General features: G+C 41.7%; 1 protein-coding gene across 1 annotated transcript in view; it reads left to right on the plus strand.

Moving 5' to 3' along the window:
- Nucleotides 1-16586, plus strand: part of SWAP70 (switching B cell complex subunit SWAP70) — a 1273088-nt gene extending 1256502 nt beyond the window's left edge. Inside the window, exon 12 of the mRNA XM_044059373.1 lies at nucleotides 14906-16586. Coding sequence (XP_043915308.1) covers nucleotides 14906-15018 — 113 coding nt within the window. The 3' untranslated portion in view covers nucleotides 15019-16586. The remainder of the gene's footprint in view (nucleotides 1-14905) is intronic.
- The last annotated feature ends 6526 nt before the right edge of the window (nucleotides 16587-23112 follow it).

Raw genomic sequence — 23112 nt, forward strand, 5'->3', positions numbered from 1 at the left:
TTCATGTGAATTGGAAGATTGTTTCAGAGGAACATCAGTCTCTGGGAAGACATACTTGTCTCTCCAGCATGTGTGGTTAATGTCACAGGCTAGGGTAAGATCCCTAAAGTGAGTGCCGTTAGATTTGTGTGTGTGTGAACCATATCCATTAGGGCAGGGTCAGAGACTGCCTCCTAGGCCAGGCACAAGTTTTTTCTCAGCAGTCTATATGATACAGAGTACAGTGACAGGGCTTTTAGTCTATCCACTTACGTCATGGTTTGGAAGCCCTGTATTTTCTTGGTGAGGAACCTCTGTGGTTTCTCCAGCTGCTGCAGGTGTCTTTTGAGGTACATGCAAAAGGGAGCATTGTGCTCTATTAGTGGTCTGATGAGGGTTGAGTAAAGTGGAGCTATAACATTCTTAGACCTGGATACGATGCCCTTACTTATGAGGTGCGGAACGTAGAATGTTTTCCTTACCACAGAGGAAACTTGGTGGTCGAACTCCAGATTGCTATCTACCTGTGCTCCTAGGTCTCACACTACTGGGTTTGAGCTTAGGGGGTGTTGTTAAGACTGTAGTTAGTGGAGAATTCTACTTTGCCAAGGCAATAATAATACACATTTTTGTATTTAGTTTTAGACTGGGGCTTTGGCACCAGTCATTTGTCTGTGTTTAACCCTTCCTGTAGTATGTTAACATCATTGGTGGACTCAATGATTGCACCCAATTTGTAGCCATCAGTGAACTTGGTAAGCCAAAGGCTGTCTGATTTAGCCTGGACTTTTGAGAAGTAGATTCCAAACAAGTTTTTCCATGATAACTGAGTAGGAGATTGTGTCAAAAGCCTTGGCCAGGTCAAGATAGGTGGTATGCACTGTCTTACCTTCATCCATGGCTCTTTCTCAAAGAAGTCCACCAGGTTTAATAAGTATGAACCACCCCTAATGAAGCCAAATTGGGTTGGATCTAGAGTTTTAACTTCATCTATGTTCTTGTTGATAAGGTCCATGATGAGTATTTCAATGGCCTTGCAGATGAGAGTGGTTAGACTTATGGGTCTATAGTTCCCAGGGTCTGTTGATGCCCCCCCCCCCTTTGTGCAAGGGGATTACTGTTGCTGTTTTACACTCTGCTGGAACAAAGCAAGTTGTCAGGCTATGGTTAAAGAGAGTGCTAAGTGGGTCTGCTAGGTCCTGTTTTAGATTGCTTAATAAGCATCCTGGGATGTTATCTGGTACCATTGAAGTCGTCTTTTTGGCCTTGGAGAGTGCAGATAAGACCTGATCTCTAAAGATAGTAGGCAGAAGACTGGTGTCGGGTATGCTTTGGGGTATGGCCAGTGGGGCCAGGGGGGGGGGGGGTGAAGTTTGCACCAAATCTGTCAGCTAACAGGTCGACAATTTCCTCCCCTGCAGTATGAGTGGTACCATCCATTACCAATTCTGCACAAAGCTAGGCGTTCCCTTGTAGGTTTCAGACATAATTAAAGAATGCCTTATGATTATCCTTAGCTAGGGATGCTATTTTAGCTTCATACTTACCTTTAGAAGATTTCACGAGATTTCTGATTTGCTTGTTCAAGCTGAGGATGGAATTCTTCCTCTGCTGAATCAGTTCTCTCTTATTGTTAGACATCATTTTTTCTTCTTGTTATATAAACTTTTTATACCTGAAGTCCATCAGGGTGGCTTGTTCTTTCGGGAGGACCTGGTTTTGATCTGGTCAAGTACAGCCAAGTCTACAGAGCTGCTTAAGTGTTTGTACAGGATGTCTGCATACACCTCTGCATAGGAGTCATTGTTGTCTGTGAGTGCGGGGGGTATAAAACTTTTTATACGATCGATTAGTATCTGAAGTTAGCTTTGTTCAGGTAGGAGGGAATTAGGGTAATTGTAATGTGTTTACAGTTGTAAAGTAATTAGGTAATTGCCAACCTGTGAAATTAACAAATTGATAAAAAACTGTGTGGTGGTTAGTTTTTTGCCAAACTGTTACTTTAACAGGTTGACAATTATCTAATCACTTTGCAACCGTAAACACATTGCAGTTAACCTAATTAGCTCCTACCCAAACAGTGATGTAATTATGTGCCGTATGCATGCCTAATTACAGCAGGGCTTGGTGGGGGGGGGGGTCAGCACATTATGACTTCTGCATTCCATGACTCTTTTATTTATTTGTTTAGTTTATTGGAGTACTACTTGTGAAAACAGCATTGTTTTAAACACAAATGTTCACATTTGTGAAGGTGGAAGCAAACACAGTTTCTACTTTTACCAAACACCAAAGAATAATAAATTACAACAGGTCAGTAATCCAAAAGCTTTAATGTATTAAGCTCTTTCCCTCTGACATCTCGGCCAGGCTATGGCCGAGATGTCAGAGGGAAAGAGCTTAATACATTAAAGCTTTTGGATTACTGACCAGTTGTAATTTATTACAGTTTCTACTTTTGTTGAAAATGGTTAGTAGAAAAGCTTTGCCCATGGTCTTTTCTCATGCATATAGACACACATTTGTTGAATTTTTCCCATGAACTTTGTCTTGTTTTGATTTGCAGCTGTTTTGAAGTAAGTGCCACTACCAAAAAGTGTTACATTTATGTTGTTTCTTCATTGCAAATCATATAGCTTGTTTAGCTTAATAAGAACAGAGAAAGTACAGTTGTGTATGTAAACAAATCAAACAGTAGATGTTTGAACAATCACTGCTGTAGCCTAAGCTATATGGGTTATATCCGACATATGATATAAAAGCCTCCAGCTTCCAAAGCTTCAGGGCACCTTCCATATGCCCAAACCAGCTGAGCTGACTAAAATGACATGTTTGGGTATTAAGCCCTTCAGAGCTTTCAAGAGAGGGATGAGCCCTGAGAGGACATTGCTAGGAACAACAAATGCAAATATGCACCCCCAGTGCATAAAAAAGCACACCAAAAAACAAGGCAGGTGGATGGCTATTGCAGCAGTGATCGTTTGAACATGTAATATGGTAAGTTTACTTATACGACTGTACTATGTTCTTCATATTGATCATTGCTGCAGTAGCCTAAGCTGTATGAATAGATTACTATAGCTTATAACAACTAGGAGATGGAAGGAGAAGAGTACAAGAGCCCCTGGAGAATGGTCCTAGCAAACCCGGACCTGGACCTGGGGAAGGAATCTAGCTTGTAAAAGTATATACAAAGTATATGCAACGGACCAAGTTGCTGCTTCAAGAATACTTCTAGAATCCATCCCTTTCCAAAAAGCCATAGATAAAGCTAAGGCCCTGGTAGAATCTGTCTTGACCCTGCCTGGAATATTTTTTGTGGTTGAAATAGCTTGCTTGTGCTTGCACCTGTCACCCCTGGGCTTTCGGATATTGGCAAAGGCTCTTGCTACCCCCATAGTGCCTTTTTTAGGCAAGGCTCAAAAGACAAACTCACCTCCATAGTTATCACAAGGGATAAGAAACTAAGAGTAGTGCTACTCAACGCCAGAAGTCTAAACCTCAAGATGCACGCACTCGAAACTCTCCTTAGCATGGAGAACATCGATATCTGTGCAGTAACAGAAACCTGGTTCAAAGCGCCCGAGAGCACCCCAGCACTACCAGGTTATACCTCATACCATACTTTTCGTCCCCAAAACTTGGACTGAACCACAAAAGGAGGGGGAGTATCAATATTCGTCAAAGATACCCACACCTCCAGGTTGGTGGCACAGCACGAAGCATCAGAGACTATCCATGTGCAACTAACAGTGGGTAAAACTGCCTTCCAGTGCATAGCCTGCTACAGACCACCCTCCCAAACCTAGGAACCCCACTCAGCCTTCCTGAGAACACTGGAAAATATGAAGGTCTCTCCAAACACCATTATATTGGGCGACTTCAACTACCCAAACATAGACTGGGAGCATTACTCTAGCTCCAACACCCTAGCCCAAAGGTTCCTAGAATTTATAAACTCAAATGCTATGGAACAACTTGTTACCACTCCCACAAGAGGGGAAAACATACTGGACCTGATCATCACCAACATGGGGATTTTATGCTCCAGACCAGAAGTGTATCCCTCACTGGTAAGATCAGACCATAAACTAATCTCACTGGATATTCACATCCCGACCCCACCCCCTGCCCAGAAAACCACAGTGAAAAACTTCTCTAAAGAAAATTTTACACTCGTCAAAACCGAGGTGGAATCCTTCAAAGCCCCCGGGCCTGTGGAAAATACGGCCCAGACCCCAGAATCCTTTATAAATGCATTCTATGAACACCTACAGGAATGCATGGATCATGCAATCCCAAATAAAACCAAGACCCAATCCGCCAAAGGCAGACGTCCTGTCTGGTGGACTCCAGCCATAAACAAACTATACAATAGAAGGAGGAAGCTACTACATGATAGAGCAAAATCCCACAAAGGGAAGGCATCTCTGATCAGTATTAGCAAAAAACTACAGGCACTCATAAAATCGTCTAAGGCCAGCTTTGAGAGAAAAATTGCACAGGACACTAAGGATAATCACAAGGCTTTCTTTAGTTATATTAGTAACCTGGGTGGGAATTCCCAGATATGCTCAGAATTAGTCCAAAATGACAAAAAATACACCAAACCCACAGACACTGCCAACATGCTAGCTGACAGGTTCAGCACAAACTTCTCCCCCCCCTCCCCACCAACAGGGCAAATATCTATCCTAGCAGAGTGCTGCCCCCCTGACATCTCAGATGCTCAGGTAAGAGCCACCCTCTCCAAAGCAAAAAACACAGCATCAATGGGACCAGACGGTGTCTCGGGCTGCTTCCTACATGAACTCCAAGAAGAGCTAAACCCAAACATAAAACTACTGTTCAATCTCAGCCTTACTACAGGATATGTACCCAAAGAGTGGCGTACAGCAACAGTGGTCCCTCTCCACAAAGGTGGTGCCTCAACGGATCCTGGAAACTATCGCCCCATAAGCCTGACTAGCTTGGTCTGCAAAGCTATGGAAAGGATCATCATGGACCTCATAAATAAAGATATTGGGGACCTACAGACACTGGATCCTACCCAGTTCGGCTTTGTTAAGGGCAGATCCTGCCTCTTAAACCTGGTCATTTTCTTTGAAACAGTCACCAAGGCCATTGACGAGGGGAAGGTGGTCCACACAGCCTACCTGGACCTCGCAAAAGCCTTCGATACAATACCCCACTCGGGCATTATAGATAAGCTCACCAGCATAAATATAAACCCCTATGTCACTAGATGGGTTGCAAACTGGCTCAAGGACAGAACCCACATGGTTAGAATTGCTGGAGCCATGTCAGACTCCAAACCAGTTACAAGTGGCGTCCCACAAGGCTCAGTCCTGGGACCTCTCTTGTTCAGTATATATTTCTCGGAGGTACAGGCCAACACGGAAGGACTGTGGCTGACCAAGTTTGCAGATGACTGCAAACTGGGCACCATAATCAACTCTCCAGCCAACACAAGCATCCTCCAAAAGGGCCTCATAGAAACAGACAACTGGTGCCAGAGCCATGGCCTCAAGCTAAACGCCAAAAAGTTTATAGTCATCCCCTTTGGCAAAAACAAAGTGCCCACAAATTACCACATAGGTGGTAATCCATTAAGTACAGAAGAAGTAATTAGGGACCTGGGGACCCAAGTTGATAGCAATCTCTCATTTGACAACCACGTGGCCAAAGTGGTTAGAAAAACATTTTATATAGCCCACCTAATCATGAAGGGATTCACATCTAGATCAGGGGAGGTCATCGTGCCTCTTTACTCATCCCTCATCAGGCCCATAATTGAGTACAATGCCCCTTTTGGGATGTACCTTACCAGACACCTGCAGCAACTGGAAAGACCCCAAAAGTACCTCACCAAGAGGATCAAAGGGCTCAAACAGATGCCATATGCTGCCCGGTTAAAGAAACTCCAGCTCTACTCAGTGGCATACCGCCTGCTCAGAGGCGATCTGTGCCTGATGTATAAAGCCATGTCCAACCCAGAATTAATGGACATGCTGCACCTCAGAAAATCCAAATCCCATCGAGCCACGTGCTTGAGAGACTTGAACCTCAGCACTGAAATAAATAGGACATGCTGGAGGGACAGATTCATAACCCAGAGGCTCCTTTCACTCTGGAATAAAATCTCAGTCCAGGCTAGGCAGAGTCCCTCATTGACTCTCTTCAAGAGGAATCTTGATGAGTGGATGGGAGATTGTAGGTTTACCCCGGGTATCACTTCTGTGTCACTGTTAGACAGAGGCACAGTATACTAACCTCGAAAAAGGGCATAGCAAAATTAATTTAAAATGGGTGGCAAAAGCCAAACACACTCTGGCTAGGCTTATAAATGCCCTAGGGCAGATAGCTTAGTATGAACCTATGAACCTATGAACCTAATAATAATAGGTAATAGCTAGAGACTATGATTTGGAAATTATCTGCTTCAAAACAGGTTGTTGCTTCTTTATACTTTCACAAGAAATTAAAAACTGATCAGAAGTTCTGAAAGATTTTGTTTGTCAAGATAGCATCTGAGTTTTCTGTGAACATCCAAGGTGTGAAGTATCCTTTTCCCTCATTTTGGGGTTCAGGAAAGAACACAGGTATATGGATAGTTTGGCTCAAAGGAAATTTAGATGTAATTTGAGGCATAAAATAAGGATTACTTCTCAAGAAAACCCTGTTTCTGTGGAAAGTGAGATAAGGTTGACCCTCCATAAGAGCTTACAACTCAGATACTCTTCTTGCAGAGGTCAAAGCAACCAGTAAAACTGTTTTCCATGTTATGAACCTCAAGTCAGCCAGATGAGCTTGTTTAAATGGAGCAAGTGTTAGGTTCTTTAACTTAAATTAAAATCCCAAGGAAGGCCCACCAGTTTTCTTGGAGGTCTCTTATGCAATACTTCTTTCAAAAATATTTTAACATGGAAATGCCTTGAAATAGTAGGATCCATAGGCAGACATGCTGAAATGGCTAACGCGAACCTTGATAGAGAAGTAAGACAAGTCATAGGAAGGCAACTCACACAAATATTGTAACATCAGAGAAATGCTAGCCCTGTGTGGGTGCTGTTTATGTTGTTGACACCAACTATAAAACATTTCCATTTGCTAATATACAATTTTCTAGTAGCAGACTTTCTTGCCTCCATTAGAACTTACTTCATATCCACATTAAACAGATGCCTAAAAGTTATTAAAAGTTATGGAGTCAGCTGAAGTTGATTGGGGTTGGGATTTATCAAACAACCCTGTTCTTGAGTGAGTATATCCAGTCTGTGAGGAAGCCTGTAGTAATTGCCCCTGGAGGAACATTGTTTCCTGGGCCAGAAGGGAGTCACCACAATGACCTTGAGGGGTTCCTTCTGAATCTTCAGAAATACTTGGATATCAGTGGAAAATGGTAGAAAAGCATTTATATACAAGGAAAAAAAAGGCATCTATCTTCCAGGCCTTCTTGCATAAAGTGGTGGAGCAGACATTTACCAGCTGATTGTTCCTAGAGGTGGCAAATTGGTCTACTTGAGGAATTCCCCACAGATGAATCAAACTGTGGAAGACCTCCTGATCTAGTTTCCATTCGTGAGGGGTTGCCTTTGTCCTGCTGTACTTGTCTGATATACAATTTTACTGTTGACAGAATGGAGGAAGCCTGTAGAGTAAGATTGTGCTGTAAAGGTATATCCCATTCTAACATGGCTGGTCTGCATAGGGGGTAAGATCTGGATCCTCTCTGCTTGTTTATGTACCACATCACTGTGGCATTGTCCATATCAATTTAAAGTGGTCCTGGGGACCAAATGTGAATCAGATAGTTGCTGCCTTGTTAAGGCATCCATTTTGCATTTCTGTGATCTTATGTCTTTGTTGACCCAGATACCTTGCACTTTTATCCCTCTTAACACTGCTCCTCAAGCAAATTCTGAGGTTTTTGTGGTAACTGACTGCGTTGGAGCAGGGGGGGTAAGGGGAGACCTGGATTCGGGGATATTTAATGTCTGCACCAAGAGATTCATGTTCTCATAAGTCACAGAACTGGAATCTGAAAAGCTAATGAGTTCTGTTGCTGCTGGGACCAAAGAGACTTCAGATACCATTGAATCTTTCTCATCTAGAGTCTTCCTGAGGTATCATGAAAATCATAGATGCCATGAGACCCAAAATCCTGAGGTATTCCCTCACAGTAAGTGAAGTCTGGGTGGAAAACCCCTGGAATAGATCTAAATATATTTTTCACATTGAAGAATAGCTCTTTGTGCTGAGGTCTCTAGCAGATACCCTAGGGACACAATCCTGTGTAACAGACTCAAAAAAGACTCTTGAATTTTCTCTTGGAATCCCAGCATGAATAGGAGATCCTTCACCCAAGTGAGTGATTCCTGACACTAAAAAAGAATCAGCAAAGATAAGCACCTTTAAAATATAAGTTTACCAAAAAACTCAAATGAAGGGGCATAGTCCAAACCAGGTCTCCAAGCATTTTCTTTCTGTTGCACCAGAAACATTCTTAAAAATCTCTGCCCAGCTGAGAATGAGTAACTGCATCTGTTACCATCTGAGAAAGTATGTGCTGTAGGACAGAAGGGAACAGAGCAGTTTGGTATGGTAGATGTGGAATAAGTCCCTGGAAAGGAGGGATTTCTTCCCACTGCCATATCTAACTTGCTGAATCAGTGTCAGAACCCATATGTCTGAAACCATGTGTTGCAAAGAGAGAAATGGAGATTCAGACTTTCTGGAAGGAATAAAGGACTGTCAGAGTGGAAGAAACTAAACCACACAAAGCAGATTTTTCCTCAGAAGAAGGAACTGCAAATAAAACATTCCTCATACTATTAAAATAAAAATAAACGTTAACATAATTGGTCTGACAATTCAAAATTCTAAAGCTTAAAGGTGTAGAAGCATACACTTTTTTTCTCAGACTTATCAGTTGTTTACCATCCTTGTCAGAAGGGAAAGGATTAGAATTAACTTTATACTCTGGAACAAGCTACCCATCTATGTCAAGCAAAGTTCTTCATTAGCACTCTTCAAGAAAAATCTTGATGAGTGGATGGGAAATAGGAAATACACCCCGGGCATCACTTCTGTGTCTCTGCTGGACAGTGGCACTGGAAAATAACTTTCTTGGGTGGCGTAAGCTATGGAACCTTGCTGGATAGTCTTACGTAGGCCCTTGGGCCGGTAGCCTAGTACCTACCTATGAACCTATGAACAAAATGCTTGGCAGCAGCTGGATTGACTAAATCTATTGCTGATGGTTCAGGTCTAGGATGAGTACATATACATTTGAAAGACTGAGGGACTTTGTACATTCTTAGCTGCTTTCTTAGGTACAGCAGGCTGGCTATCAGGCAAACCACAGGCTGTGATAAACACACCATCCAGTCCTGACAACACTTGGAGATAGGAGGAGTTTTTGTGAATTCCAGTTGTGGTAATTTATTGTATTTTCTATGGAACTGAAAAACCTTAGTGTATTCCCCACTGAAAATGCTTGCACATTCTGGAAGTAGTCTCAGAGAAAGAGAATCCTTGATAGGTAGATTCAGATAACAAGCTCTCCCCTAAATCTGAATCAAAAATCTTAGGGGGTAAACCTGTGTCCATCCCCTCACACTCCTCTCCAGAGTCAGTTTCCTGAATCTCTTTTGGAAGAGGAATCTCTTCTTCTGTTAGCAGAAGCCACCTAATAAGAAGGGTCAGTAACTTGTACAAGACCCCGAGACAGGCTTAATGAACTATTCCTGTCCAGAGAAAATGTACCAAGAGTAGATACTTGTTTAGTTTTCTGTTGTTTTTTTGACAGGAAAGTTAAGACAAACAGGGTTATTAATGTCAGCAACAGTTTCCCAGTGATGGGTACAACATTCTGGCTAAGCAGGGACACCTTCCCTGCACCTTCTCACAACATTAACAAAAGTGTCTGTCTCTTGCCCACTTAGGGGACCAAAACAGCTGCAGACTGTGGCTAATCTTCACTCCATCGTGGCTGTATTTAACTTTTTCTTTTTGTGGGAGGAAGAAGGACTGACTGTGGGACCAGTAGTTTGTCCGATGGTCAAACCAAAAATATTGCTTCTTTCCTGGGAAAGCTAAGCCGCACAAGCCAGTAAAATTTTAAAAGTACTATAAAGTCATTTTTTCAATAAAAACACAGTATAAAGCACCCAATACACTTTACCATCTCGAAAAAGTAATTCAAACACAGGTTCTTTACAGAATAAATGGTTTTGGAATTTTTAAATCAGCTTTTAAACTGTCAAACACAAAAGTGTGCTCCTGTTTAAAAGTACAGCACAATCACATGACAATCAGAAAAAACATATATTCCTAGCTTAAAACATACTTTGTTCAACAGGAAGGTAAATTTAAACATTAAAAGTATTTGTAACATTAAGTTTAAACATTAAAAATAATATTTGTAACATTTTCCCCAAAGGGAACCTTTCTGCCCAGCAATGGCACAGCATCAACTGACCATCAGTCTTCGAAAGGCTGCAGAGGGCACTCTAAGTCCCAAACGGCTGTGCACCCAAAACCTGCTTGAGTTGACTAATGGCTTGGGCATGTGGAAAGTGCCTTGAAGCTTTGGACACTGGCCAGCTGTTATATCCTATGTAGGATGTAACCCTTATAGCTTAGGCTATTGCAGCAGTGATCAATAAGAAAAATATTTTTTCTCTGTTTTGCTGGAGAAATTTAATAGCCATGTTTGTTTGGACACAAGCAAGTTTCGTTAAGCGCAACTGTATGTTTTCCGAGGTGGCCAGCAGGTACAATGAAAGTTCAGTAACTAGTTTGAGGTCCCACTGTGTAAACAGAAGATAAATGCTGGAGGAATAGACCTGTAAAATAAATCAGTCTTTTACAAAGCTTGTTATTCTGGTCTTAATGGATAACCTAATTTGATATAGCCTGTGGTGTGTGTTTTGTTATTTATTAAGTAAAGAAAGCTGTTTGTGAGCCTGTCTTTAGAGAAGGAATCCCTTTTTCTCCAGGCATGACCTATAATAACTTGAATTTCAAATGTTGCTGATAAGATGAGATAGCTATCTGTAGTCCTAAATAGCTTTACTGTGTCACTGTTTGGAACTGTAAATAAGAGTAATTGGTAGCGTACAGTCTGTAATTGGTAGCAGTCAATTGTGTAATCAGTAGCGTACAATCTGCATGTTGAGCTTTGTCTGTCTACTGTGTAAATGTTTCAGTACACACCATCAGCACTGAAGAGAGATTGAAAATGCTGGCTTCATTCTGTTTTGGTTGATACAAGAGTTATTCTACAGGCTCATTTTAGTGAGATATATTACATTCCCTATAGAATGATATGAAATCATTGTCTAGGTAAACTTCTGCATCACACTAAGCCATTCCAATTTTGAGATCACTCTCCCTCTGAAGTTTACCCCTCATGGAGCCTTCGGCATGGAGAGAGGTCTTGCAAGTGAAAGCACATGCTAATGCAGTAGCCCAGGGGAGTGGATAAAGAACCTGCTTCTTGGGATCACAATTTCCTCTGCCAGGTAAAGTTTCACTCTAGGAGGAAAAAGCGACTGCTGTAAAAACATGATCCCTATGGGAGTACTCACAGTGCAGGTAAGTTGAGAGAAAAACATAGGGGTTGGGATGTGTTAGTGTGTGTATGTATGTATTTGGAAGTGTGTGTGCATGTATGTAGAGGCATGAATGTGTAAGTGTGCATGAGTTTGTGTCTGCCTGGGTGGACTCACAGGGAGTATTAGATAGAGAAATAAGAGTCTACAATGACCTTATGAAAACAAAAGAAAAGTTGCTGCTCTCACTGTCAATTTATTAAAAAAAAGAAAAAGAGACACTTCCCTTTGTGCAGCTCAGCTGCTTCATTTCCATGTTCATGGCTAAGCAGCTGCTTGCACTGAGTTTTTAGAGACAGAAAGAAGGAACGATTTCCACATTTGTGGCTGACCCTGAACAGCTGCTCACTTGCCCTGTATTTTCTGCCTGGCAGTTAGAACTTGGAGGGAAATTTAAACTGTTCTGTCCCCTCCAAGTAAGGTCCCGGATTTGTTGGTCACTGCTGATAGAAATTACTGCAGAGCTGATCCGGACGATCTTGTTGAAAGACCCTGGCCTGAAGGTATTTTTTTTAATTAAGGCTTATAAATGTGATGCAGTTGAGCGCATAGCTGTCAACTATGCAGATTTTCTCGGAATGTGCAGATTGTTGCCTCGCTTGGTCTGTTTTTTCATAAAATGGTGTTTTCTGGCAAATCTCTGATAAATCATTTTGGACTGAAGTCAGAAAATAATGGCAGATGTTTGCGCTTTAGACTTCATATCCGTCACAAAATTTGTAGTAAGGCAAAACTTGTTCTATCAACTTTCTGAGTTTGAAAGAGCAATATTTAAATTGTGTCCTTAGTTTTGGCCCTCTGTCTGGCACCTCATTATGACACGCTTTGTCCAGATATCTTGTGCTGAAGAGGTTGAGAGTTTTGGTGTGTGTGTGTGTAAGAGGTAAGCAGGCAGGCAGACAGGTAGGTTTGTGTGAATGTATGTGTGTGTGTGTGTGTGTGTGTGTAAGAGGGAGGGAGGCAGCTAGGTGTGTGTGTCTGAGTGTGTGTGTGCATGTGTGTAAGAGGAAGGGAGGTAGGGGTGTGTGTGTAAGACATAGGTAGCATACACCTCATCTGTCCAGGTTTTTGCAGAATGCCCAGATTTTTGCCCCGTATGTATGTCTGTTCTGTGCAACTGTTTTGTTTAGCTAACTAGAAAGTGGTATCAGTACTGTGGAAGAGAATTTTAAACCAGTGTTAGTAGCACAACAGGTAACCTGCAGAAGACTGTGGGTTCTACTCCCATAACATGTAGATAGATTGCTGATACTGTGTTGTATTTTCAGGGGGTGGGGTGGTGACGTCATGAATATGTCTTCCTTTGGATGAGATGCCTAGTAACTATGAATCTGTTTTCAGTTTGCCATCCATGAAATATTACCAGCTTATCATTTTTTTACGCAACATAATAGGCAATTTATTCTTCAAGGGGAGCAGGCACTGAATTGGTATGTAGATGAAACACTGTTTGTTAGCAGCAACCTTTTCATTGGTTACATATCTCTTTAAGGTGGAATTAGTCAGGTGACTTTTACTTCTGCAGAGATTGTGCATATTGACAGATACTGGTAGATTGTAATGACAGACGTTTGAGTGGCCTTTTATGGTTTACATTTTCTTAATTGGACAGTTTTGTCATTATTGGTTCATATGTTTTGTTTCATTGCTTACTGGAAAAATGTGCAAAATTGTACATTTAAAACACTCTACCAAGTGGTGCTGTATTATAATTTAATTATTGTATCTTAAAATTTAATTATACAATCAGGAAGGTGAATCAAATAACTTTTGCTTGGTCCTAAAAACGTTCGCAAGGGAACTATGCTTTGAAAACAGCCCAAAGGTAAACTTAATCTGCCACTGGCCAGATGCATTTCCTTTGAATGTGGGTTTCAGTGCTGTTTCAGTGAATGTGAGTTTCAAAGGCAGAGAAGTTTTAATGTTGTCTGTTTTCATTGTGAGACTGTATTGCTTTGTTTAGCTTTAGCAAATGCCTGTCAGTGTTTGGGCTATAAATTTTTAAATAAATGTTTTAAGTGAAATCCAAATATCTGTAATCATTGTTGAGGTAAAGCAGAAAACAGTGTACACACTGATAATTCTGAAGTGTTTATGACAATTGCGGTGGGTAGCCATGCAATGGGACATTCAAATGGCTGCATGGGGGGGCTGAATGGGAGGGTGGTGGGGCTATTCCAAACGTAACGTATGTGTACCACCACCTAAAGGGTCCAGCAAAATATTTCCTTGATGAAAGGGGTCCTCAAGCTTGCAAAGTTTCAGAACCACTGAGATAACTGACCAACCTGCTTTGGGTGATTAGTGTGTGTAGTAAACATTTATTTGAATTCTAAGGATTTTGTATAGCCAACAGCATGGCCAATTAGATTTTACATAAAACACATATACAAATACAGATGCATGTTTCTTTCATGTTACACTCATCAGATTTGTAAAATGGAGGATGCAGACTTAACAAATGAATAACCTACATTCTGGCCATTTGCAAATAATGAACTACAGAACTTATTTTCTCTGCAATATCTAGTTGGCCTTCTAACATAAGTGCAAAGCTGTATAGGTAGATAAACCAGAACTGTTGTTTTAAAGTTTAGTTACAATGTATATGCACTCCTTCTAGATGCCTGCTATAATATGGAGAACCTTCCTCCGTATTCTACAGAAAAGATGACCGAGACATTGAAAGTATGTGCTGAGTATTCCTATAACAGAGCATTCCTATAACAGAGCTTTCCCCCCACATCCTTTCTTGAAACAGCCCTGTGTTTTAGGTGCCTGTGGGTGATCTCAGACCCCTTGACATGCTTCTCCCAATACCCTGAAATCAACCATTTAAAATGTTGTGGCTCAATTGCAGAGTCCCAAGATGTGGAGACCAAATGGCTGAAAATCCTGGCTTAGATTGACATATGCAGGAATATTCCCTTTTCTCTGAGGTATGGAGATCCCAGAGTTGTTAAATAGTTCAAAGGGTATAGGAGAATTGCCCCAGGCAAAAAATAATTTTAAAGCAGAAGACCAATGTTTGCCTTTCGAAAGTAGTGTTAAATAACCATGCAGCATAATTTAACTCTTGTCTTCTAAAGCCATGATCCTGTTGGTTGGTGCTGAGTTGTACTGGTAGAATTTTTTGTAAAGGTTATCAGTTGACAAATACATGTAACTCCCCTGTTCCTATGTCATTTATAATCAGAATTAAGAAAAGTGTGTAAAAGATATGCAAGATAAAATGTTTGCTTTTGTATTGTCATAAGAGAATTTCCTGTTTGCAAACAAAAAAAATGACTGTTCTTGTATATTTTTAGGAGGAAAAACTCCACACTTGATTACGAACTGGGGACCTGCAACATTTACTGAAGCAGAACTTGAACTGAGGGAGAAGACCTGGCAGGAACAAAAAAATTCACCTGCTCAGTAGGCAGGCTGTGTCTTAAGGACTGAATAGTGGAATTGAATTCCTACAAAACAGTGATATACTATGTGTATGGAATGATGCTTGCATAGTTTAGTATATTTAAAATGTCAAGTTGGGCAAAAATTTTTTTTTTTACATTTTTTACTATGGTTTACTATGGTAAGGTTGAAGTGAAGTTCGGAGGCTGAACGGCGACACTGTCGAACCCGACATTGTCAAAGTATGAATTTCGCCCCTATCTCCACCTATGTTAAAGCTCATTTTGAGGTCAAAGACGAGTCGAATTTTGACAATGCCAGAATTCGACATTGTCATTTTTGCTTACGTGGGTCGACGATCCCATCATTCGATGGGGTCCGGTTCGACCATACCATAGCAAACCTTTACTACTGCGTTAGAGATGTGGATTTTGTGCTTTTTGTAACACCTACTGTTTCTCATTCCTGCAATATAAAGCAATTGCTGTTAGATGTGGAACTACTTCCTTTAAACCATTAAGAGATCAGAATGCTTGTCCCCTTTAAGGTGATAGGTGCCAGATCCTATTTTTTTTTAAATGCACTAATATGAGTGATCTTTCATCAGAGATTAAAGCAACAATGCAGAGGGTACATGTTAACTTACAGTCTGCAAAAGTTAGCCAAAATGCCATTGCTGTTAGTGTAGTTAGCATTGTATTTAGACCAGAAGTCCATATCTCTACTGTTTTTTATGTGCACAGGTGATGTCTCCCTTGTGTAATATAAATGTCCTTAAAAAATAAGCAGCCATAAGCCTGCAGTTCTTGATTGAGCTAACTACAAAGCAAAACACCCCTCAAACTTCCTACGTAGGTCTTCTACTGTACAAGATACTTTTTTTGGTTTGGAAGTCTAGTAATAGTACTGTAACATGCCTTACATTAGCATGGATGACTTGTAGTAAGGGGATTTATTTGGTAACTATTTTTATGCCATTCTTTGCACGGCATAGAAGCTATAACTCCCCGTGCTCTTACTGAAGAGTATATTGTATTATGTAATTGTGGTACAGTAAAATAACTGAAACCATACTAAGCATGTGTAATCAGTATAAAACCACATTTTTAAATTCTGTGTGTCCAATATAAAAAGAGAGTTTCATCAAATCTGGTATGTAAAGAACCTGAAAAGAGACACAGGAACTGTATGTGTACAGTATTTTTTTTACTACATAAATAGACTTGTTTTAGAAATAATCTTGAAATGCCATGGTCTAAATATCTATTATCTACTATAATAAGTAACTACAAAGCAGATGTATTTCTAAATGATATATGTATAATTACACAAAATTAATCAGTATTTTAACATTTCATCAAGTGAGTTATATGAATTTTATTTGAATACTTAGGTAACAACTATACTGTTTTAGCTGCCAAGACTTGAAGAATGTTTTACAAGTTTGCAGTAAAGCAAATAAAAATGTCATGCCTCCATAGTTGTGTGATATATATATATATGTTATGGTTGCTTTGTTAAAATGTTGTCATTCAATGAATATTAGCATAAGGTATTGCTAGAATAGTTCATAATAAATGTCATTGGCTATTATTTCCATGTGAACTCCTTCCCGTTATCCAGTCCTTGAGTAAAAATGACCAAGCTGTTTCTCATTTTTTTTTCTTTTTGTGCCCTGTGACTTTGAGTTTATTAGCAATGTTTTACAATATAGTTTTTTTTACTTCTGTGGAATTCATCCAGTATATTTTATATAAATGTAGCACTTCCTGCAGTACATTTTATCGAATCACACAACTAATTTATGTATTTATTTATTTCCGTTTCTTGACTGGGAAAGTCAACTGAGCAACAAAAACAAAAAAGTTGTTTTCATTCTTTCATTGGAGGCCTGGAGAGAAAAGCTCCCCACATAATTCTGCAAAAAGTGTATATTTTATTATTAGCTTAAGGTAATCTGTGTATAATGCCATTAAGCTGGAAAATGCAAGAACTTTTGAGAAACATTCTCCGTATGTGCTATTTACTCTCTGTGACCTGAGCCAGAAATGCCATCACTCCTTTAAGTGTGCCCTTTTCTTGGACCTTGTAGTGCAGGCTGAACATGTTTACATTATCATACATATATGGCGTGACCAGCCCCCAAATGCCTGACCCAACTGTAAGTACAGAGAAGCAGCACAATTACTGCATTTGCATGGACAAAACATTATGGGCAGGATTCACGAAGCCTCCGTGTAAGAGTTATAACTCATACACGGAGGCTGCAGTTAAATGGAGTGATGTCAGCATACTCTGCATATTAATGAGAGCATGCTGAATCACACTGAAGGCCAACACGGTCCGTGTAAGACAGTAGGGGGCGTGTCCGTAGGCCGAGCCCTGTAAGCGGACACGCCCCCAGAAGAGGAAAAGTACCCAAAGGAAACACCCACGACAGAGCCCACGGAAATGTGAATAAACAGAACACAACACATGCCCCCACAGACTAAGAACATAAAATAAATATAAATGAACATGTTATAATTTTTTTTTTAAATTGTAAAGATGTTTAACCGTGAGTGCGCTCGTTTGCGCGGGCGTGCCCGTAGCGCAGCTACAGTTAGCAGTCAGTGGGAAAGCATATAAAAACTAAATATGCAAAATAAACCAGGAAGCAATAGCGTAGCGGTAGAGATGCTGGCTGCAGAGCAGGCATTCATGGTTCGAGCCCCCACAACACCAATTTTTTTTTTGCAAAATAAGCAGGAAACAAGTCCCTGACAAATATGTAGACATAAAACCACAACTTATGTAAAATGTAATGAAATAGCCCATTTATATTGAAGAAATGTGAGGTAACAAAAGAATAAAAAATGCCAGATGTGCCCATAGATGAGCTACAGTTTAACAAGGTGAGTGCATCTGCCCGTAGATGAGCAGTGGTTTAACTGGTGCAAAATGAGTGTCCGTAGCTGAGCAGTGGTTTAACACGCTAAATCTATGTGCCCCTAACTGAGCTGAGTGTAATATGCGTGCCGATAGCCAAATGAGGCTTAAACCAACGCACCCCGTTTGTGCGGAGCTGCGCACCGCGCAAACAAGCTAACCGATGGGCAACGTTGAGCAAGCCGTATCAAAACTGCCTTTACACAGACACACCCCTCAGCATGTCTAGACAGTCATGAAAAATAAAAAGCAGTGGCCAGGTTCGAACCCAGGATACTATACACCATAGTCAAGGTACAGAACCACTAAGCCACGACAGCAGTACCTGTAAATGCAATAATAGCTAATATATAGAAATGAATACAAACTAGAGCATGATAATGCAGGTTTACTGAAGTTGATACAATTCCAAAATGGCCAATCACAGATATGTGCGGGAAAAACGGACTATATAAGCCCCATAGGCGGGAATACGCAGCATAAACGATTGTAGAACAGACCTGCAGGCAGAATGTCAGGAGTAGGAGAGGGTAGTCGCTTTCGAGCACAGAGGTGGGGTGTTGAGGAGTCCAGGTACATGGCCTGGCTCCTAGTCCACAATCATGAGGCCCAACTCATGCAGGGCCAGGTCCTCTGGGGAGCATACAGGGTTGAGGCGTGGGACCGGTTGGCTCATGATCTCACCAGTGCCACAAGGATTCCAAGGACTGGTGAGCAGGTCCGTCACCACCATGCGGACCTAAAGAGACGCAAACAGGACCAACTGAACCTTTGGATCCAGGAGGCCCGGCAAACACCCAACGCCCCACTACTGAGTAAGTAACATTTAATTATGTATGTAAAAAATTAAACTAGCTGATATTATGGAGATGTGTATTCCAATATTACTTCATTTATATTACAGCTGCAGGTGTCCGTTCTGCGAACCGCAGAGCCTATGGCGATAGGCTGGTGCGGTTGCGCCACCAGGCAGGTCAGTAATCCACTACCAGTAACTGTAAAGAAATATAAAAGTATGACAGTCAGCAAAAGAGTGCAGTGTAGTCAGTAAGGAATAAAATCTGCAAGTAACAGTGTGAAAGTGTATGCAAGTATTGCTTGATTACAAGAGTTTTCAGCGTGTAAGTTTAACCTAAACATGAAACTGTCCGACATATATTCTGAAATAAAAATGCCCTGCCTGTAAGAAAATAGTACACAACCTGCAGCAGGCTGAAAAGTATAGCTGCAGAAGATGATGAAATCACATGTGTGAAATATATCCCTGTGGAAATACTGAAACATGACAGAAGTGAGCCTGCTGGAAAGGATTGTAATAACTACTGTTAAAACATGTCAATAAAGCCTAGAAGTACCATCCTGAATAGTAAAATGAAAGCAAGTGAGAGAGTGTGAGAAAGTGTCAGGAATCCAGCAATACAGTAGTAATAACCCCTGAATAAAGTATACTGCAGTCAAGACAGAATGAAATGCATGTGAGATTCAAAACCAAACAGCAAAATATGTTCAAAGTGTTGCTGCATGTGGAATGTGTATCCCAAAATCTGGATATGTTGCTCTCAGTCTGAAATACGCAGATAGGATGATTGTCTGATATACCAAACATCCACACTTGTCCACCGCTATATAAAGCAAATGTAGCAAGATGATGTAGCTGAACAAAGCTAGATATGAATGTGTATGAAGAACACTAAAATGTATATTGATGTTGCAGTAACAGTCCTATCACCAAGGTGAAATAGTTATCATATAGGAAACTGTAGTTAGAACAGTAGTGTGTATATAACTGTAGCTATTAGAAATGTACAGCATATGTATTGTTATTCAAAGGTGTTAATATTACTGTCTTTACCCCACCCTATAACCACATATAACCCATTCCACGTGAAAATGGTATGTGCAATCACAATTAACACCCCTGGACGTTTGTCCTGTTGGGTCATATATATCTGCATGTCTGTTGATGCATCTGCCCTGTTCATACATCTGCACCTGATGGCCTGTTGCCATCAATTAACCCTGCATGTTGTTGGACTGTGTATTTCTGTTCAAATTATGCATGTGTTATGCACGCTGTTCAATGGTGTGAATATCTGGGTGTTTGGTTAATGGGAATACTAATGCATGCTGTTACAACTAATTGTGAATGGTATTATATGTCACTAACCCAAACTGTCATGACATAATGCAAAACATAGGACGACAGGGAAGGCGAGTTCCAGCGGACCCACCTCTCCCACCTCAGCTGGCGAGTGCACCTGGCACTAGTGCCGAGTCCGGATCCTCCTCCGGTGGCCCTGTGCCACCTGCAGGTGGAAGCGCTGCAGGGGATGGGGCTCGCCCCCCCTCTGCAAGTGTGGCCGGAGGAGAACCACCACTCACCCTCCGTAGCGTCCGGACTGTGGTGCGTAGGGAGATTCGGGACTCTGTCCTTGAGCCCCTACGCCAGCTCGAGGCACGGGTGGCGCAACTAACGGGCATGTCTGTTGCCCCGCCTACACAGCCCCCAGCACAGCCCCGTCCTGGGCAGTGAAGGAACAGTGGCAACTGCCTATGGGTGGGGATATCAGTTCCACTGTTGCCATCTGTGGGCTCATGGGCTCTGGATATCCAAACCTCCGTCCCCATCAATTGTGTAACCCCCCCCACACGTGTCATACACCGCCCCTGTATGCGTCTTGTTTGTCTTGTCTGTTTACCTACCCAACCTACCTCCCCAGCTGTACCGACTTCCTTCACCTGACATACCACTCTCACCTGAAAAAAAAAAAAAAAAAAAAAAAAGGGCACTCTGTACCCTCAAAAAAATTACGCCCCATACATAGCTGCCCATTCCGCACACATGTCTGCTGGACATGGAACCTATCAATTACAATTGGCTGTACAACAAGTATTATTGTTGTCCTGACACCTCTCTCAGGGGTGGAAGGTTTCAAATGTCACACCAAATTACATACATTTGCACAGCTGTTGCTGATGAAGAAATGGGCAGCTATGGGCCTTACCTACATCCCTCCTGCACATCCCAAGCTTGTTTCCCTACTGTCTTACCCTCTTTGTGACCCCTTTTTCACCACTTTCCTGTCTCCCCATTTTCTTTTCTTTCAAAGAAAATAGCGCGGGTGTGCACCAGACTAAGCATCATTAAGCGGTTGTAAGCGGGTGTGCACTTGTGTGCGCAGAGCTAACCGCCAGTGCACATGCGTGAGCTCCGCGCAAACCAGCGCTAACCCGGTTACAACTGCTTAAAAGTGCCTTAGTCACTTTGATTGACAGGTCCTGTACTCAGTTCAAAAACAAAATAAAATCCCACTGTCAGTCCTGAACCCAGGACCTTGGAAACACTAGTCTGTACGACCTACCACTAAGCCATGACTCTTATACAAAAACATTGTGCTAAAATAAATATAACATGTAATAGTAGGGATGAATGTAAAGGGAATATAGGATGTGTAGTACACAAAGCATGTCATTTAAAATTACTGTCAAAACTACTGGATTTCCATAATAGTAGTGTGTGAACAGAAACAGCCATGCTAGTTGGCAGCCTGTAGATAATAAGGTCAGTTAAAGTACATAGATATATGTATGCATATGTACATATATATATATATATAAATATATCTATAAATATAGTTGTAGGAGTCAATGTGCATACACACTTGCTACAGGGAACATGAGAGAGGAATGGAGAATTGTGAATATACAACACAGCCTGAAGCATGAGAGAGATACTAACCTTAACAGTCACAGAACACTGTCCACAGCATACCAGCATGGTCCCCACCCTCACAATCTGAAAGGGCAACGCCTATCACACATACCCTTTTATAGCACTGACCTGAAATCACAGTGAGAACTGCAATCAGTACACAACTGGCTGTATGCAATTAGCAAATGCTGGCTTACAATTGGTGCAGAGGCCATCACATGGACCTATGCAGATACCTACAAAAGCATCCAGTGCTAACACTCCCCACATGCAATACATTCATTGCATTGTCTGTAAGCAGACAGAGGGAGAGCGAGAAGTGAGAGAGAGAGAGCAAAAAAAAAAAAAAAAACAGACACTGTGACTCTGGAACCTGAAGCTGTCAGCACTGACAGTAGCAGCAGCAAGCAGAAGCTGTGGTAATGCATCCAGCTGCGACAAACAGAGGTAATGCAAAGTAGCAGGTTAATAGTGTGCATACTGTGAACCCTCCAAATGTGTCATAGGTCTGTATCCATAGGTATGTCCATGTGATATGTTGTGTGTACGTAGTTCCACCAAAAGGGGATGACCATACATCACATGTCAAGCAGTCATAGGCCAGGATCCTGGCAGCATGTGTCTGTGCGTTGGCCCAGCAATGGCTGTAGTGACTGCTTTGAAATGTCAGCCAGGCCCAAAAGTCAGGATCAGCCCATCCCAAAGGCACACTGGCTGGGAACAAGTGTCTGCAGGTACCTGATGTCACTGCATATGCATCCCATACTGCATAATTCCATAGCTTAGCAGACCAGGCCCATTATGCATATGATGTGGTAATTCCCAGGGTCAGTCGAGGTGTCCCCTTAGTGGTGTGGGACCACTGTTGCTGTATGCCGCTGTCCAGGTACATATCCTGTAGCACGGCCAAGATAAACTATCAGTGTTACATGCGGTGGTATGTCCTCTCAGAGTGCCGGTAGCACACATCCAGGGGGACCACGAGGTCACAGTGATGCTGTGTGTTCTCTTCTGCTGAGGGCGGCCCTCACCTGGACATGTGAGATGATAGGGAGGTTACATCCAGCTGGGATAAATATTTCAAAGGTGGGGGAGAAGGAGGGGGGATATGTGCACCGAACATGTCTGCAGGATTGTTGCCAATATGCGTGTGTTTGGTGAATGTTAAGTAGGTGTGGATTAACACAGAGCATATCTGAGGCATGTGGTCCATATGTGTAACATAACTGAAGAAGGCCTTGTGGTCATCCATAGTGTTTGTGTCCATTTCCCTCCCAGAGTAGGCCGTGGCTGTTGTTATGAAGGACTGTAGCGTAGTACCAGTGCTGACCACAGATGCCTACCCTTAATGTGAATGTGCTCTGTCCTGCAGTAGCCACCTGCTATTGTTATACAATCTGCCTCTGTCTGGGGTCCACCGGACAGGATGCCTAACCTTTGTGCATAGGGTCTGGGTTAGACATGTGTGTGCAAGTGTCA

The sequence above is a fragment of the Protopterus annectens genome, chromosome 17.part0 (genome assembly GCF_019279795.1).
Source record: "Protopterus annectens isolate FY-2018-M chromosome 17.part0, PAN1.0, whole genome shotgun sequence".
Taxonomy (NCBI): Eukaryota; Metazoa; Chordata; order Ceratodontiformes; family Protopteridae; genus Protopterus; species Protopterus annectens.